Raw genomic sequence first — 19,808 nt, 5'->3', positions numbered from 1 at the left:
AATTAATTCATGAAAACTTGGCTTATTAGGCAAATCGAGCCTTGCATAGTATGCTGAGAAGTGCGTTCTGGCTACTAGGTACGACATATATATATATATATATATATATATATATATATATATATATATACATATATATATATATATATATATATATATATATATATATATGTCGTACCTAGTAGCCAGAACTCACTTCTCAGCCTACTATTCAAGGCCCGATTTGCCTAATAAGCCAAGTTTTCCTGAATTAATATATTTACTATAATTTTTTTCTTATGAAATGATAAAGCAACCCTTTTCTCTATGTATGAGGTCAATTTTTTTTTATTGGAGTTAAAATTAACGTAGATATATGACCGAACCTAACCAACCCTACCTAACCTAACCTAACCTATATTTATAGGTAAGGTTAGGTTAGGTAGCCAAAAAAAGCTAGGTTAGGTTAGGTTAGGTAGGTTAGGTAGACGAAAAACAATTAATTCATGAAAACTTGGCTTATTAGGCAAATCGAGCCTTGCATAGTATGCTGAGAAGTGCGTTCTGGCTACTAGGTACGACATATATATATATATATATATATATATATATATATATATATATATATATGTCGTACCTAATAGCCAGAACGCACTTCTCAGCCTACTATTCAAGGCCCGATTTGCCTAATAAGCCAAGTTTTCATGAATTAATGTTTTTTCGTCTACCTAACCTACCTAACCTAACCTAACCTAGCTTTTTTTGGCTACCTAACCTAACCTTACCTATAAATATAGGTTAGGTTAGGTTAGGTAGGGTTGGTTAGGTTCGGTCATATATCAACGTTAATTTTAACTCCAATAAAAAAAAATTGGCCTCATACATAGAGAAAAGGGTTGCTTTATCATTTCATAAGAAAAAAATTATAGTAAATATATTAATTCAGGAAAACTTGGCTTATTAGGCAAATCGGGCCTTGAATAGTAGGCTGAGAAGTGAGTTCTGGCTACTAGGTACGACATATATATATATATACATATATATATATATATATATGTCGTACCTAGTAGCCAGAACTCACTTCTCAGCCTACTATTCAAGGCCCGATTTGCCTAATAAGCCAAGTTTTCCTGAATTAATATATTTACTATAATTTTTTTCTTATGAAATGATAAAGCAACCCTTTTCTCTATGTATGAGGTCAATTTTTTTTTATTGGAGTTAAAATTAACGTAGATATATGACCGAACCTAACCAACCCTACCTAACCTAACCTAACCTATATTTATAGGTAAGGTTAGGTTAGGTAGCCAAAAAAAGCTAGGTTAGGTTAGGTTAGGTAGGTTAGGTAGACGAAAAAAGATTAATTCATGAAAACTTGGCTTATTAGGCAAATCGGGCCTTGAATAGTAGGCTGAGAAGTGCGTTCTGGCTATTAGGTACGACATATATAAATATATATATATATATATATATATATATATATATATATATATATATATATATATATATATATATATATGTCGTACCTAGTAGCCAGAACGCACTTCTCAGCCTACTATGCAAGGCCCGATTTGCCTAATAAGCCAAGTTTTCCTGAATTAATATATTTTCTCTATTTTTTTTCTTATGAAATGATAAAGCTAACCATTTCATTATGTATGAGGTCATTTTTTTTTATTGGAGTTAAAATTAACGTAGATATATGACCGAACCTATCCAACCCTACCTAACCTAACCTAACCTATCTTTATAGGTTAGGTTAGGTTAGGTAGCCGAAAAAGTTAGGTTAGGTTAGGTTAGGTAGGTTAGGTAGTCGAAAAACAATTAATTCATGAAAACTTGGCTTATTAGGCAAATCGAGCCTTGCATAGTAGGCTGAGAAGTGAGTTCTGGCTACTAGGTACGACATATATATATATACATATATATATATATATATATATATATATATATATATATATATATATATATATATATATAATTATAATCGATCCTTGGAGGACTCTGGTCGTTCTTCTTTACCAATCCGACTTCACACTGTGACTCACCAGTGTGTTAGGTGCTCTCATCCGTTCCGGGTTCCGTGACATTGCTCCCTCCAGCTTCCCAAGCTTGTGTACTATTTATTTTTTCACGAGGAAGATGGGTAGGAAGCTAGCGTGGCAATTAGTAAAGCTTAGATATCATGACAGGTCAGGGAAGCCATGTTATTATGGCCGATAGGGAAGCTAATCCATCATGGTAGGGGGGGTGGGGGCAACTGAGCTACCATGATTAACAAGACACCCAAACTCTTACGGTAGGGGGGGTGGGGGTAGTGAGACCATTATTGTGGATTGAAGGGCCAGGCTCAAGTCTTGCACTACTAAAACTCTTAAAGACGGGATTAACTATTATGCTATTACAAAACTTAGCATATTCTCGCTGGGGAAAGTTGGGTAAGTAGGTGTTTAAGGCAGAGAGAGAGAGCAGCTGCTTCCTACCGTGGGCGCCAAGGAGGTATTGGTTATGTGCGCCCACAGACATCCGGCCAAGATGTGCCTCTTCCGCCCATTCCTCCACCCATCCCTTGAAAACTACCCGGCTCACCCCTTCCCCTCCCCACCCCCACTCTTGATAGATACTCTGCTGACGAGAACACGGGCGTCAGCACCATGGTCTCAGCACCAGGCCCTCTAACATGACATCAGCAGCAAGCTACTGCACCTCTTGCACAGCCTCAGCAACAAACTACCTCCCTGTCTTGCCAACCTATTATAAGTCTACCTCTGCTCTTAATTATATAGTTACCCAACCAGTTAGGCGAAAGACTGGAGCGAGCAACAAATCCCGTGTAGTGTGTACCCTGTACAATGGCACTAGTTGGAGGCCGGAGCCCCCGTCTCGCGCGTCAAGCGACCAGCAGACGGCGGTCACCCAAAAGTCAGCCAAACTTTGCGGCTGCCAGCGACTCGATTTGCATAAAGGCTCATCTGGCAAAGGGGGAGCAGCCCGAGGCAGCCTCAGGGCTTGCCGCCGTGAAAGATGTCGCAATATTAGCATTTTAAGTCTACACCTGTTGTGACCCGAGGGGGTGGGTGGGGGGGGGAAGGGTTGAGCCTCCACCGTGCCTCCATACAAACTTGTACCGGAAGAGAGGGGATGGGGTGATGGCGCCTCTTGCTCTTGGTCCATTATATGAAGTCGCTTTCAATATTTTTTTAACCTACTTTCATTTAAAAAAAAACAGATTATAAATTTCTTTATATATATATATATATATATGTCGTACCTAATAGCCAGAACGCACTTCTCAGCCTACTATTCAAGGCCCGATTTGCCTAATAAGCCAAGTTTTCATGAATTAATGTTTTTTCGTCTACCTAACCTACCTAACCTAACCTAACCTAGCTTTTTTTGGCTACCTAACCTAACCTTACCTATAAATATAGGTTAGGTTAGGTTAGGTAGGGTTGGTTAGGTTCGGTCATATATCTACGTTAATTTTAACTCCAATAAAAAAAAATTGACCTCATACATAGAGAAAAGGGTTGCTTTATCATTTCATAAGAAAAAAATTATAGTAAATATATTAATTCAGGAAAACTTGGCTTATTAGGCAAATCGGGCCTTGAATAGTAGGCTGAGAAGTGAGTTCTGGCTGCTAGGTACGACATATATATATATATATATATATATATATATATATATATATATATATATATATATATATATATATATATATATATATATATATATATGTCGTACCTAGTAGCCAGAACGCACTTCTCAGCCTACTATGCAAGGCCAAATTTGCCTAATAAGCCAAGTATATATATATATATTTTTTTTTTTTTTTTACCCCCCTATTTGGTTCTCTTAACAGTTGTCAGCAATGTTCAAAATTTGTAGGGCTTTATATTTTGAAAAACCTCATTTAAAGTTGGAAACTAAATGAGGCTTTACGGATATTGGAGGTTTGCTCCAGAGGTGTTGATTTGTCAGTGTGTTACAGCTGAAGGTTTGCTACTTTTCCTACATCTTGTCTTCATAATGAAGAAGATCGCGTTTTCTTCACATCTGAGTGTTTTGCCGAAAACACTCAGATTAAAATTGGCCTTTTAGCTGCAATTTATAAATGGAATTGGGCAGTTTCACCAAAATTTTGAAATTAATGCTCACATTTTCTACTCATGTGTTGGTAAGGAAACGGGAGGTAAGGAAACGGGAGGTAAGGAAACGGGAGGTAAGGAAACGGGAGGTAAGGAAACAGGAGGTAAGGAAACGGGAGGTAAGGAACCGGGAGGTAAGGAAACGGGAGGTAAGGAAACGGGAGGTAAGGACAACAGATTGGTAAGGACAACAACTACACTGTTCCCGCCTTTTTCCAGGTCCCCGAGTACTACTACGCGTTCGGACCTACGGTGGACGGGGTGGTGATCGACACAGACTTCGACACCGATCGCCAGTCATACATCAACCGCCTGGCGAGCTACGACTTGATCTTCGGCGTCACGCCCTCGGACGCGTTCTTCACCTTCAACGACGACGATGTCAAGTTTGGCTTCGAGACCGACAAAAGGAATAAGATTCTGAGAACATTTATCAGGAATACCTACAAGTATGGATGTGGTTCCTGCCTCATACTTCCTCATGTTATGGTTCCTGCCTCATACCATCTGTGCTCATTCTTGCCATCGTTGCTGAGTCTTGCCGTTATTGTTCATTCTTTGAATATTGTTATATTATTGCCATATTGCATTGTTACCATTCTTCCTCATCCAAGAATTTTAATTTTAGAGTGTTTGCCTGTTTTTTCAATCCTGTTATTCATGATTACCGTATTTATTCCTGCCCTTCACTCCTGCCCCATTCATTCCTGCTTCATGTTGTCACCCTTCCCTCACCCTTTGTGTTGTCACCCTTCCCTCACCCTTTGTGTTGTCACCCTTCCCTCACGCTTTGTTGTCACCCTTCCCTCACGCTTTGTGTTGTCACCCTTCCTTCACCCTTTGTGTTGTCACCCTTCCCTCACCCTTTGTGTTGTCACCCTTCCCTCACCCTTTGTGTTGTCACCTTTCCCTCACGCTTTGTGTTGTCACCCTTCCTTCACCCTTTGTGTTGTCACCCTTCCCTCACCCTTTGTGTTGTCACCCTTCCCTCACCCTTTGTGTTGTCACCTTTCCCTCACGCTTTGTGTTGTCACCCTTCCTTCACCCTTTGTGTTGTCACCCTTCCCTCACCCTTTGTGTTGTCACCCTTCCCTCACCCTTTGTGTTGTCACCCTTCCTTCACCCTTTGTGTTGTCACCCTTCCCTCACCCTTTGTGTTGTCACCCTTCCCTCACCCTTTGTGTTGTCACCCTTCCCTCACGCTTCGTGTTGTCACCCTTCCCTCACCCTTTGTGTTGTCACCCTTCCCTCACCCTTTGTGTTGTCACCCTTCCCTCACCCTTTGTGTTGTCACCCTTCCCTCACCTTTTGTGTTGTCACCCTTCCCTCACCCTTTGTGTTGTCACCCTTCCCTCACCCTTTGTGTTGTCACCCTTCCCTCACGCTTTGTGTTGTCACCCTTCCTTCACCCTTTGTGTTGTCACCCTTCCCTCACCCTTTGTGTTGTCACCCTTCCCTCACTCTTTGTGTTGTCACCCTTCCTTCACCCTTTGTGTTGTCACCCTTCCCTCACCCTTTGTGTTGTCACCCTTCCCTCACCCTTTGTGTTGTCACCCTTCCCTCACCCTTTGTGTTGTCACCCTTCCCTCACCCTTTGTGTTGTCACCCTTCCCTCACCCTTTGTGTTGTCACCCTTCCCTCACCCTTTGTGTTGTCACCCTTCCCTCACCCTTTGTGTTGTCACCCTTCCCTCACCCTTTGTGTTGTCACCCTTCCCTCACGCTTCGTATTGTCACCCTTCCCTCACGCTTCGTATTGTCACCCTTCCCTCACGCTTCGTATTGTCACCCTTCCCTCACGCTTCGTATTGTCACCCTTCCCTCACCCTTTGTGTTGTCACCCTTCCCTCACCCTTTGTGTTGTCACCCTTCCCTCACCCTTTGTGTTGTCACCCTTCCCTCACCCTTCGTGTTGTCACCCTTCCCTCACCCTTTGTGTTGTCACCCTTCCCTCACCCTTTGTGTTGTCACCCTTCCCTCACCCTTTGTGTTGTCACCCTTCCCTCACCCTTCGTGTTGTCACCCTTCCCTCACCCTTTGTGTTGTCACCCTTCCCTCACCCTTTGTGTTGTCACCCTTCCCTCACGCTTCGTATTGTCACCCTTCCCTCACGCTTCGTATTGTCACCCTTCCCTCACCCTTTGTGTTGTCACCCTTCCCTCACCCTTTGTGTTGTCACCCTTCCATCACCCTTCGTGTTGTCACCCTTCCCTCACCCTTTGTGTTGTCACCCTTCCCTCACCCTTTGTGTTGTCACCCTTCCCTCACCCTTCGTGTTGTCACCCTTCCCTCACCCTTTGTGTTGTCACCCTTCCCTCACCCTTCGTGTTGTCACCCTTCCCTCACCCTTTGTGTTGTCACCCTTCCCTCACCCTTTGTGTTGTCACCCTTCCCTCACCCTTTGTGTTGTCACCCTTCCCTCACCCTTTGTGTTGTCACCCTTCCCTCACCCTTTGTGTTGTCACCCTTCCCTCACCCTTTGTGTTGTCACCCTTCCCTCACGCTTTGTGTTGTCACCCTTCCCTCACCCTTTGTGTTGTCACCCTTCCCTCACCCTTCGTGTTGTCACCCTTCCCTCACGCTTCGTGTTGTCACCCATCCCTCACCCTTCCCTCACCCTTCCCTCACCCTTCCCTCACGCTTCATATTGTCTTGCTTCTCTTCATACTTGTCATCATACAGCATTATTTAAGGTATCAATTATTGAAGAGATAACAGAAATATACAATATCGTAACTTTAGGCTTTAATCAGTAATATTTTAAGGTTGTTGTTTATTATTATATTTCCTTCTATAGTATACTCCGGCAACTGTCAATAATAATGTAGATGTGAAGGTTAGTTTCTGTTACTTCTACACCCTCCCTCCACCTACAGCTGCCCTTCTACACCCTCCCTCCCCCTACAGCAGCCCTCCCCCTACAGCTGCCCTCCTACACCCTCCCTCCCCCTACACCCTCCCTCCCCCTACACCCTCCCTCCCCCTACAGCTGCCCTTCTACACCCTCCCTCCCCCTACACCCTCCCTCCCCCTACACCCTCCCTCCACCTACAGCAGCCCTCCTACACCCACCCTCCACCTACAGCTGCCCTCCTACACCCACCCTCCACCTACACCCTCCCTCCCCCTACAGCTGCCCTTCTACACCCTCCCTCCACCTACAGCAGCCCTTCTACACCCACCCTCCCCCTACAGCAACCTTCCTACACCCACCCTCCACCTACAGCTGCCCTCCTACACCCACCCTCCACCTACACCCTCCCTCCCCCTACAGCTGCCCTCCTACACCCACCCTCCACCTACACCCACCCTTACCTACAACTGTGAACCTCTGATATAATTACCACCCTGTCTTGCAACAGTTGCCCTCCTCTGCAATACCACCCTCCTCCTCCTCTTATAAATACGACCTTCTTATAAAACCACTAACCTACATCCAGTTACCCTACGTAAACAAACACCATCCACTCTCCCTTCTAAACTAAGAGGCCGCCCTGCCAGTCGCCCGCCCTCCTCTAACACCTGGCCTTCCCGGCAGCTACCACCTGACGGAGATCATGGCGACGGTGATCAACGAGTACACAGACTGGGATCGAGCGGTGCGACACCCCATCAGCACCCGGGACGAGACGCTGGCACTGCTCTCCGACGCCCTCTACGCCGCCCCCGTCATGCACACCGGCAACCTCCACGCGCTCGCCTCGCCCAGGACCTTCCTCTACCTCTTCGACCACCAGACCAGAAGTGGAGACTTCGAACACGTGAGGGACATTGCCTTGTATTCTGGTCATCCTGTATTGTAACTTAAGGACCACATGCTGGCTCCGTGGTGATGTGTGGCTTCTTAGACCTGTTCTTCGTGCTTCGGTGAAAATTCTGCTTCTTCATTCTTAATCTTCATAATTCATATGAAGATTCATAATCTTCTTCATTCCTGGAAGTCTAACCACTTGGGCTGGACGGTAGAGCGACGGTCTCGCTTCATGCAAGGTCAGCGTTCAATCCCCGACCGTCCAAGTGGTTGGGCACCATTCCTTTCCCCCCCCCCCCCGTCCCATCCCAACTCCTTATCCAGACCCCTTCCAAGTGCTATATAGTCGTAATGGCTTGGCGCTTTATCCTGATAGTTCCCTTCCCTTCCCATTCATTCCTGGAATTTATTCCCGCAGATAATCTTGACTTGATACTTCTCATATTCATTCGGATTGAAATTTCTGTTTTGGGCTTCTACTCTTGAATCTACTTTTTAGGGTTCCTTTTTAGATTTGAACTACGGGCTCTTTCCCTATGATCCTTTACTGAAATTGTCCCCTAGGTTTTCTCGCAGAAGTTTCCGACATTGGTGCTTCAATAACACCTCTCCCTACATTCCTGGCATTGGGATGCCGTATATTCTGGGTGAGAATGTGTGTGTTCTGATGACCAGGCGTTCAGAAGTGTTGCTTATCAGACCTCTCTTGTGGACAAGTAAGAGCTGCGACAACGACTGTTCCCACCCCTGAGGGCGTGCTGGGGCCTCGAGCCGCCCACCTGCCGGGCTCACACTGCCTGGAGTGTGTCGAGTCGAGAGTGCTCTTTATGGACTTAAGATCATCACACACACGTCTCACTCGCTGCTCTGAATTGTCTTGGCAATGTATTTATACATCCTCAACAACCAAATCAAACCCCTCCATAGCGAGCTTCGTGGCGACATCTCCCTTTCGTCTCTTCATTTGAGATTTGCCTCTTAAGTTTTTTCGCTGAAAATTCTCCATGTATTCATTTGTTGAAATTTAAAAGTATGCATATTTGGTTTCTAATTTCCAATGAAGCATGTTGTGTTGATGCGCTTGGTGACCATCTTCACTACTGCTTCACGGAGATGGCTGTCGTTCTTCCCTTACTCTTATTATAATGTATCATCCAGCTACTTGTTCTGGTCGCTACAGCGGCGGCCTCACTTCTTACAGGTCGACGTTCGAGCCCCATTGGTCCAAGTGGTTGGGCATCGATCCCTCACTTCGTGCCCCTATCCCAGCTTCTATCCTGTCCTCGTATCTTGTCCTTCCTAAGCACTTTCTGCTGGTAATGTGTCTGCCCTGTTCGTCTGTCGTGTGCTGGGAAGGCTTCGTGCCACTCACTGCTCGAAGGCAAGGGTCATTTAGTATACAGTTTACAATCTGTTTAGTATATTTTATAAAGTTAAACCTGCGGGACTCATAGCGGTTTATAGTCTGCTGGTCGAGTCGTCATCATGGTACACTAGCTATAATTTTCCAGAAATCGGTAAAGTTTAGTTATTAGCGTATTATATTTACAAAGTTTATGCAGAATTTTCAGTAATTTTTAAAAATTTGTCACTGTTCATGGGGAAGTTAGAAGACACCAGAGGAGAGTCAGTAATCATGGGTGAGGAGAGTGCATGGGTGGGCTCCTCGCTCTCATGCACTACACCACAAGGTGAAGGGAATGTTGCCTCAGTTCAATACTCCAGCACTCTCCACATCAACCAGAACACTTTTAAATTTTGCCCCGAGGGGCGAGTTTATTGGGCAGCGCCACTCATCTTGTGAGTGGACACACCGCCATAGCAGCATGTACAACACTCCCCAATAGGAAGAAAACCCGCTGGGTTGTTCATCACTTGTACCCAGACACAGCTGGGACTTGCTTAACTGTCTCAAGTGAACAGCTCCTCATCTCCCTGTTCCTTCACTACACCTACCACCTACCCCGTCACCCCCCCCCCCTTCCCCACAGCACCCTCATCCTCTCCTATATCCACCACCCTCAACGTTACTCATCTCATTCCCCTTAGTCAACTACCTTCTAACCATCACTGCCGTACAGCAGCAGGTCAACCCTGCAACTGAGAGCCTGGTGTTCAGCTACAACCCACAACCTACCAACCACCATCCTCAATAATTAATAATCATCTCATATATTACTGCCTCCTCTTCTGCTGCAACTTTTTTTTTTCCTTCACTTAAACTGTACACCCACCACCACTCTAGACATCACATACCTTCTCTACAACCACCATCCCCACCAACCACTAACCCCCCCACCAACACTGCCCACCACAACACTCCACTCGTTACGACCCACCAACCTCCCTTAACAACCAGTCTTTCATACAGCTACCCTTAAATAACGCACTAATGTACTACTACTGCTGGTGACCACAACCAACACCCACCCCGGCAACACCCGGCCTCCACTTCAACTACATCGCCAAAACCCTGTCGTTTCTTACTGCCATTCTCCACCTTTTCCTCCATGCATTACACTCTCCCACACTTACGATAACCGTCCAGGCTCTTTGGTCGGCGCGAGCCTACACATGTGAAAGACAGCTTAGAGGCAACCCAACCCGTTCTCAGACCAAGTCCATTCCATCCAGCGGTCGACCCCAAGGATGCCTTCATAAATTTTAACATGCTATTCATTCAAAACGGGAATTTTATCAAATAAAAATTAATATTATTTTATATTAGCATATTGTACCTATTTAGGCATTGGTTAGGTATTTAGGTTCTGTTGGCGATTATTTGTATGTGTAGTACGTGGGTGAAGCATTTATAGCGTTGTGGACATATATATTCGAACAAAATTCGTCAGTAAAGCACTTCTTCCAGAAGTGTTGGAACATCATCAGTTGTGAGTCGTGTGTAAACCGTTGTTAATTCATAAACAGGTGGTTTGGTGGGTGGATGGAATGGGTCTTTGTTTAGAGGACGGGCTGCACGACTAAGAACTGATGAAGTCATAACACTTCCGGAACAAGTGCTTTGCTGACGACTTTTGTTCGAACCACAGCGCTGTAAATGCTTCACCCACGTACTACAAATACAAATAATCGCCAACAGCACCTAAACACCTAACCTGACTTAACCAGTGCCTAAATAGGTACAATATGCTAATATAAAATAATATTAATTTATATTTGAGAAAATTTATATTTTGAATTAACAGAATGTTAATATTTATTAAGGCATCCTTGGGGTCGACCGCGGGATGAAATGGATTTGGTCTGAAGACGAGATGTGTGAGTTGTGTGTAAACCGTTTTTCATTCATGAACAAGGGGGTTTGGTGGGTGCATGGAATGGACTTTGGCCTCCTTCTATGAGGACAGGCTGAGGCAATCGCTGGTGAAGTGGTAATGGTACCGTGTCCGCCAGTGGTGAGCCCTGGTAATGCAGGCTCGAATCCTGGTCGAGTCAGACAGCTCTGAAGTCAGCCCGTCCTCCAAACAGAGATCCAAAAGTGATTCCATGCACCCGCCAAACCCCCCGTTTATGAATGAAAAGCGGTTTACACACGACTCACAACTGCTGCCGTTCGAACATATCCGGAACAAGTGCTTCACTGACGAATTTTATTCGAATCACAACGCTATAAATGCTTCACCCACGTACTACAAATACAAATAATCGCCAACAGAACCTAAACACCTAACCTAACCTATCCTATACTTATATATACACAATATGCTAATATATTATAATATTAATTTATACTTAAGAAAATTCCCGTTTTGAATGAACAGCATGTTAAAATTTATGAATGCGTCTGTGGGGTTGACCGCTGAATGTAATGAACTTGAGTCGAGGACGGGTTGCTGAAGTGATTTGTGAATTGATTTGATGAAAATTATGTGTGATCTCTGGCCACGGCGAGTGCTGTCGGGTTTTAGGTTAAATAGTTTCTGACTACTAACACCTTTTAGAACAGCCTGCCGTGATGTATTGGTCATAGTACTCGATATGCTAGTGCGTTTGGAGTGCCTGGCTATTTAAGGTTCGAACCCTTCACAAGGAGGAGTTTATATATATATATATATATATATATATGTCGTACCTAATAGCCAGAACGCACTTCTCAGCCTACTATGCAAGGCCCGATTTGCCTAATAAGCCAAGTTTTCCTGAATTAATATATTTTCTCTAATTTTTTTCTTATGAAATGATAAAGCTACCCATTTCATTATGTATGAGGTCAATTTTATTTTATTGGAGTTAAACTTTTAGTTTTAAAAACTTGGAGTTTTATTTTATTGGAGTTTATTGGGTTAGGTAGTCGAAAAACAATTAATTCATGAAAACTTGGCTTATTAGGCAAATCGGGCCTTGCATAGTAAGCTGAGAAGTGCGTTCTGGCTACTAGGTACATATATATATATATATATATATATATATATATATATATATATATATATATATATATATATATATATATATATATATATATAAAATGTGTGCTCGTGTCATACTTGACGTCCACCACCCCAAGACATGAGTATAAATTCCAGCTGACACTGTCTGAGGTGTAACAATACGACCACCACTTTATTTACGTGTGCATCCCAGCTGATGCTCTACACCGTGTTCCTCCATACCCCCTCACCACTGCCTCAAATATGCCAGCATGGCACGTGTACCAGCATGCCCACGTGTACCAGCATACCACGTGTACCAGCATGCCCACGTGTGCTTTCCCTTCTACTTCCATCTTCCACCGCATACAATGTCCGGTGTGTGTTTGTGTATTACAGCAGCGACTCGGGTGTGTACACGGGGAGGAGCTGCCCTACGTGTGGGGCGCGCCCCTGGTCGACTCCCTGGCCTACTTCACAACCAACTACACCCAGCCGGAGGTCAAGCTGGCGGAGGCCATGTTGACCTATTGGACCAACTTCGCCAGGACCGGGTAGGCCTAGCCAGACTTTCACAATTTTAATATGCTATAAATAGGATTCAAGGGAAAGCTCTCGCATCACATTTGATAAATTAATGAATTAAAAAAACACAAATTTGTCTGATTTATTTATTTATTTATATACAAGAAGGTATATTGGGTTTGTGGGAGTACATAGCATTGATATTTGACATTCTTGCAAAGCCACTAACACGCATAGCGTTTTGGACAGGTGCTTTATCTAACAAGTAATTATAAATAGGTAATTTGTAGCAAAATTTTGAAGAATATTAACAGGTTCATTGTAAGAAAATTTGAAGAATTATTAATAAGTACTTTGTAGCAAAATTTGACGATTTTTAATAGGTACATTGTAGCCAAATTTGACGATTATTAATAGGTACATTGTAGCAAAATTTTGGTCAATACAACAACCATGATATAAGTTGATAGCAATGATTACAATGGTTAAGTTACATGGCTTAGGCACATATATTAGGGGGATTGGGCAGCACAAGTTACATTGTGAGGTTGAAGCACTAGGTTGGAAACTGAGGATGAAATTAGGTACTTTTTGGTTTTACGTTTGAATAATGCATAGGTCGGAGAGCTTTTTAATTCAATAGACCTAGTTCCATAGACTAGGTCCCTTTATTTGCATAGTGTTTGCACAGATTTAGTTTGACTCTGGGGATATGAGAGATATCTATTTCTGGTGTGGTGATTATGGGTTCTATTATATCTGTCAAGGAAGAGTGTCAGATCAGAATTTGCATTTAGGAGCAAGGTTTTGTACATGTAAGTGGCACAAGAGAATGTGTGGAGTGAGTTTATGTTTAGCATGTTTAGGGATTTAAACCCTAGAGATTTAGGGATATAGATTGTTTAATATACTTACCAAATACATTATTAAGCATATGAATAGTACACGTGAGACTGCTGTATCGTTTTCAATGCTGACAATGCTAGGACCTAGCTATGTGATTATCTAACTTCCAGCTACAACATGAAACTGTGAAAGTTCCAAATTGGAACACGTTATTCCTTGCATCATACTTTTATGTATCAAATGTGAGTCAGTATCTGGCAAGTTATGTCAAAAAGAAACATGAAAGGGACTATTTCTATCAATCATTTTCGAGTCTCCTATAACTTCCATCTTTATTCATTTTAGTTTTTTTTATCTCAAATTTATTTATTTTTATTTCAATATTGTCTGATGTTATTTTACATTGATCTGTATGCAATGATGTGTTTGTATCACGTTTGGCCTGTTATTGGTAGATCTGCTTAGAACACAACAAAACATAAGGATGCATAAACAGCACAAGGCCTATTGGCCTATACGAGGCAGCCATTATTTACTGTTTCTTGTTTATTTCTTATATATCCATGATGTACAGCCCATCGCACTTGGATGGGCTGTTTAGTGGCCCCCTTCAAGCCCACTTGACCTGTTACCTCTGTACCTTCTAATATTTTTCTTACCTCCACAATTATACTCTTAACGTGTTCTACCTGTAATGTTGCAGGCGACTATCTTGTTTATCTATTCTTTCCTTCTGTGTTTTCTCCCGGTATGGCTCTCCCACACCATTACTCTCTCTCTTGTCTATCACCATCTTTGTCCCCACTTCTCCTGCACGCTCTCCCCCGCCACCCTCAGTTCTCCCATCTCCCCACCACCAACACTAAACGCATTCTGGTGTTGCAGGAACCCGAACGACCCGGCCACTCAGTCCATGGATAGAGTATCGGAGAAGAACAGGTTCCGGACGCTGGAGTGGCCCGCGTACGACGGCATGCACCGCAAGTACATCGATATAGGTGAGTGCCTTACGTCGCCGCCCTCCTCACCAACCTGTCCTCTTACAAAGAACGTCGCTTTTCGCTCGTATGCGTTACCTAAGACCAAAAATTATCGTATTAGAAAATGGAAGCGGCTGGCAAAGTGATGTAGTGTCTTGTTTTCTGTTTTGGGTCCTCTGGTAGGTTAGGAGAGGACACTTTAAATTGACCGTTTTCTTGACGTTGGGAGGACGTTGAGAGACGTCTCTCTCTCTCTCTTAGCAGGACGGACTGCTCCACCAGCAGAGATCATTCAGTGGCAGTGAGTTTGACTAACCTTTTCAGTGTAGTACACATAATGTACACATCTAGTTGTGCTTGCGAGGGGTTGAGCTTTGGCTCTTTGGTCCCGCCTCTTGACTGTCAATCAACTGGTGTACAGGTTCTATACAAATTGGTATACAGTAAAGCATACACAAAGTGTATGCTTTACAGTTGTATGCTTTATACTCATCCTCAAAGCATTGGCAAGATGTTATTGAATTGAGCAGCTGCTGTTATAAGTAATGAAAAGAACATGAATAAGACACGCGACAGATTACATACAATCTTTTCCTCGGAGTGCTTCGAGCACCTTCTGAACTCGAAATGCAAATCTCTAGATGTTATGTAGACAAATGTGTACTGATGTCCAGTTGCTTGTACTTATAAGATTATACCACTTCCCTATTGTTGCCATATTACATATATATATATATATATATATATATATATATATATATATATATATATATATATATATATATATATATATATATATATATATATATATATATATATTAGTTTTGTTATATTCATTTTTATATTTGTGTTTGGAATCATATTGCTTTTGAGAACAATTTAAATAATATTTAATTTTCCTACAAACCATTTGTGCATAAACTAAGGAGAAGGCGATATGCCAGCTTTTCATCCCTCCTAGCGCCTGTTAATTCATTGTTGTGTTCCTTGTTGGACCACCGTGAGCAGACCTCAAGCCCCGGGTGAAGGACCACTACCGTTCCCACCAGCTGAGCTTCTGGTTACAGCTGGTGCCGCAGCTGCACAGGGCCGGCAAGGACGCCCCTGAAGCACACCACCATCTGGAAAACCACAACGACTGGAACTCATACCGGGGCTACGTCAGGTCCGAACCAGTTACCAGGTACCGGGGCAGACTGGGGCCTGTGGCGGGGTGCGGCTCTCACTGCTGGGGGTGGAGAAGGGGCACCTCACCTCCCTCATGATATCATATTATACAGCACCCATGAACACTCTTTGTCTGTCACACACACACACACACACACACACACACACACACACACACACACACACACACACACACACACACACAAAATAATCTTATGGTCATGGACGGTGTATTTATTGTATTTTGCAAACTTAAACATACATACGAGTCAAGCCAATCACTGGCACCCCATACAGTACCATTCTGGACACTGTCTCATTGCTACTTGTCATCTTTACACTCTCATATAAAGTGCAGTCATACTATTACACGCTGTTTCACTACACATCATCTCGGTACACCGCAACTCACCCTACATCAGTACTGTTGACCTGCATCATGTAGCATTAAACACTGTCAAACTGTACTTGTACCATTTTCGTACACTGCTCTCACGATGAGGATCTTGTGTGTACATATTGCCTCCCTGCTAATCCTCTCACAATAAGGGATACTCTTTTTATTTTCTAACAAGGCTGTTTTTCTTTAATCTTCACACGTGTAGAATACTTACTTGTAAGTGTAATGATAAAGAGGAAATAATTGTCAAATATTGAGCTGACCTGCTAGGATAGTGGGAGTCCTTGTCTTTAATACTGGCAGTTACTGTAACCCGGCAGATGTTGCTACTAAGGAAGCCCTTCGTGTCTGGCCTGCCTCTGCAAATGCAATTCATATGACTAATAAATTTTGATGATCTCTGAATAACTGGTAAAAGCTGCAAACATTTTATCACTCTGAAATATTCATCACATTGACTAATTTGTTGAGAGGTGTGTTTTGTTTGCGAGATGCCAAGTAACCCGAATATCATCCTCAGAGTCATCCTGCCACCGGAGACGACGACGGAGGCGACTACAACGCGGCAGTACAACGTTTCAGCAGTGCTGCAGTCGACGCCGGCTAGTCCGGAGGGCAGTAATGGGACAGGCATGCATTCCCATGCCTCTCTAAGTGACGGGTTTGCTGCCTACTCCACGGCGCTCTCCGTCACTATTGCTATTGGTTGTTCACTCCTCATCCTCAATGTACTTATCTTCGCTGGAGTATATTACCAACGGGACAAGTCACGTATGGAGGCAAAGAAGGTGGCGGAAAATGGAGGATTGTTGGCACCCGCCCATAGCATCAGTGGCGACGTGCACACCCCGCCCACGCCAAGTCTCTCTGTTAAGGCAGAAATGGCTGCCCGCATGGGATCAGCAGGAGGCATGAAGGCCCCACCGCCTACGCCCATGACTCAGACCACACACTTACCGCCACCAGAGTTTGCTGATTATCCCAGCCAAACCGGCCACTACGGCACAGCCCACGGGGTGTCGCACCTGCACACACTGCCCCGAGGGAGCATGGCGAAGATTATCACTTGCGAGAACCAAAGTCAGCAAGGGGGTACTAGCCTCACCTTGTCAGTTCCGCGTGCCCCACCCCCACCTCAAGTTCCCTGTCAAGGCTCTGAGGCTCAACCATTACTGAAACAGACGTCCTTTACTCTCAGCCCTCATACGCCCACTGCCTCCTCTAAGAGCCCAACTAAAGACTCCAACATAGGCGAGTTACGTGTATAGCGTTACTAACAAGGCTTCCTAGTTCAGACCTTCCCCATCCCTCTATGACGTGTCCACACACAGTCCGTGTAGGCTCTCCACAGCCCTCGCTTTAACATAGTTCCCCCACGTATTACCATCGTTATTACACGTTTTCATTTATACAGGCTTCAGATCTATGTGATGACATGTGGTAAATAACGACTCCATAGGGTAGACCCCACTGGACTGATACACTCTTAGTGTGAGGTTCTATAGCTGCTCAAATGCCTAAATCACTCCAACATTACAGTACACCTCAGTCTTGAGTCGGGTGATGTTACACTGAAACATTTATTTTAAAGCACCAATTAATATCAATCGTCTGAGAAATTGATAAAACATGATGTTCAAGTGAATGACTTTAGCGTCATGAGTTTAGTGAGTTTTCTAATTTGAAAGTGAGTGTTGGAATACGTGCAGTTGGAAAACTGATTTAAAGAACAATGTATTTTCCCGTTTTATGGGTTGATTGATATTTATGTAAACTGGAAATCTTAAAAACAAGAACTTGATGCTTATGGACACCATCTGAGACATCTTAACGAGGAGCGGGTATTAGAAAATAATCTAATATAACAAAGGACTCTTCGAGTAGTATTTTCTGTCTAGCAAGACTCAAAGTGTTACTGCAGTACTAGGTGTTTGCCAGCCAATTACTGTCTGCATGGTACCATGAGCTGGTTGTGAGAGCCAACGCCTTGTCATAAACTCGAACTTGGTGGACTTTGCTCTTTGGAAAAGAAGCCGAACTTTGTCGATGTACAAGTATAAACAGTGAAAAAAACTAGTTATTGTGCTTTTTAGGTATTTGAAAAATTTATATTGTTACTTTTGTTGAAGCTTGTATGACACAGGTTCATTGTCATCTCACGACAAGCCTTGTACATACAATGCAATCATGCAACATTGCCAAATGCAGTGGTGAACTACAGTGCAATCAACTGCATTGAATGTGAATGCTACAATTTTTACTCTTTTAATGGATACTGTAACATAGATTCATAAAGTGTGTGAGGTTGTGTGTGTGTGTGGTTGCGTGTGTGTGTGTGTGGTTGCGTGTGTGTGTGTGTGTGTGGTTGTGGTTGTGTGTGTGTGTGGTGTGAAAGTCAATTTCCTTGCTTAACAGCTGTGTGTGAATGACGGGCGCTTAACTGAAGTGGTTTTATGATTCGTTTAAGTGTTTTTTATAATGCTTTCTAAGTGTTCTCATTTAGTCTTCGTTTATATATTGCCAAACTGATGTGATGCTTTCAACCTCTTGACACCAGCCACTCCTGGCCCCCACCAGCTGGTCATATTACAACACTGTAGCTCATGTCCTGTAGGTCGAGCCTGGCCTCAAGCCGGGCTCAAGCCGGGCTCGGGGATTAGAACTAACTTACAGAACCCTCTTTCAGGTATGTCCACAGTTCAAATCAAATCAAATCAAATGTTATTTAGGTAAGGTACATACATACAACAGATTTTACAAAGAGTGATGGATTTATAGTTAGGGCTAGTACATACAATGCCTAAAGCCACTATTACGCAAAGCGTTTCGGGCATGAAAAACTTAAATGACTAAAGCTTAATACTAATTGAGCATAAAGAGTAAAATGAAAACATGGAATGAAAACATAGCTGAAAAAGCAGCACAAATACAATTCTGTCGACAAACAGCGCTCTTTAAAAAAACAGACATTGGTTGACAATAGAGGGGTAAGGTAGGTTACAGGGAATTTATTAGGTATAGCTTCGTTTTTATCTTAAACTGGTTGAGAGAGGTACAGTCTTTAACATGGTTGGGAAGGTCATTCCACAATCTGGGTCCCTTGATTTGTAGAGCATTTCTAGTTTGATTAAGTCGTACTCTAGGAATATCAAAACTGTATTTATTTCTGGTGTGGTGCTCATGGGTTCTGTTACAGTTCTTGTTATCCAGAACTGTGGAAAACAAGCGCTGTCTCACATGCTATTGTATTTATTATGTTTGAAATAAATACTCATAAAAAAGCACCTTATGATACTCTTCAGAGGATATCATGACGACAATTAACAAAATCCAACTACTGGGAAAAAACGAACTCTTTGGATGATTGGTTTGAGTTTTCTTATATAAGTTACGTTTACCTGACTTAATCTGTAAGGTCTTGTGTTAGTTTTATAACCTAACCTAACCTAACCTAACCTAACCTAACCTAACCTAACCTAACCTAACCTAACCTAAATTCTAAACAACCTTCTGAATGTTCACTTACCTAGATGTGTTGTGGGGGTTGAGCTCTGGTTCTTGGGTCATAGTGTGTGTGTGTGTGTGTTTGTGTGTGTAATTACCTAAGTGTAGTTACAAG

The 19,808-nt window shown here is 43.2% G+C and overlaps 1 protein-coding gene across 2 annotated transcripts in view; it reads left to right on the top strand.

Moving 5' to 3' along the window:
- The window catches only part of LOC123757763 (neuroligin-3), an 80,069-nt gene extending 62,066 nt beyond the window's left edge, over positions 1-18,003 (top strand). Inside the window, exons 4-9 of one of the 2 annotated variants that reach the window (XM_069338801.1) lie at positions 4,353-4,582; positions 7,671-7,893; positions 12,671-12,825; positions 14,528-14,640; positions 15,631-15,787; positions 16,710-18,003. In XM_069338801.1, coding sequence (XP_069194902.1) covers positions 4,353-4,582; positions 7,671-7,893; positions 12,671-12,825; positions 14,528-14,640; positions 15,631-15,787; positions 16,710-17,457 — 1,626 coding nt within the window. In that variant the 3' untranslated portion in view covers positions 17,458-18,003. Of the gene's footprint in view, positions 1-4,352; positions 4,583-7,670; positions 7,894-12,670; positions 12,826-14,527; positions 14,641-15,630; positions 15,806-16,709 lie in introns of both variants that reach the window. The other variant, XM_069338800.1, reaches the window with a different exon arrangement.
- Positions 18,004-19,808: the final 1,805 nt, after the last annotated feature.

Source organism: Procambarus clarkii, chromosome 40 (assembly GCF_040958095.1).
Source record: "Procambarus clarkii isolate CNS0578487 chromosome 40, FALCON_Pclarkii_2.0, whole genome shotgun sequence".
Classification (NCBI taxonomy): Eukaryota; Metazoa; Arthropoda; class Malacostraca; order Decapoda; family Cambaridae; genus Procambarus; species Procambarus clarkii.
The sequence above is the reverse complement of the archived record's forward strand: the minus strand, read 5'-3'. Positions and strand labels throughout refer to the sequence as shown.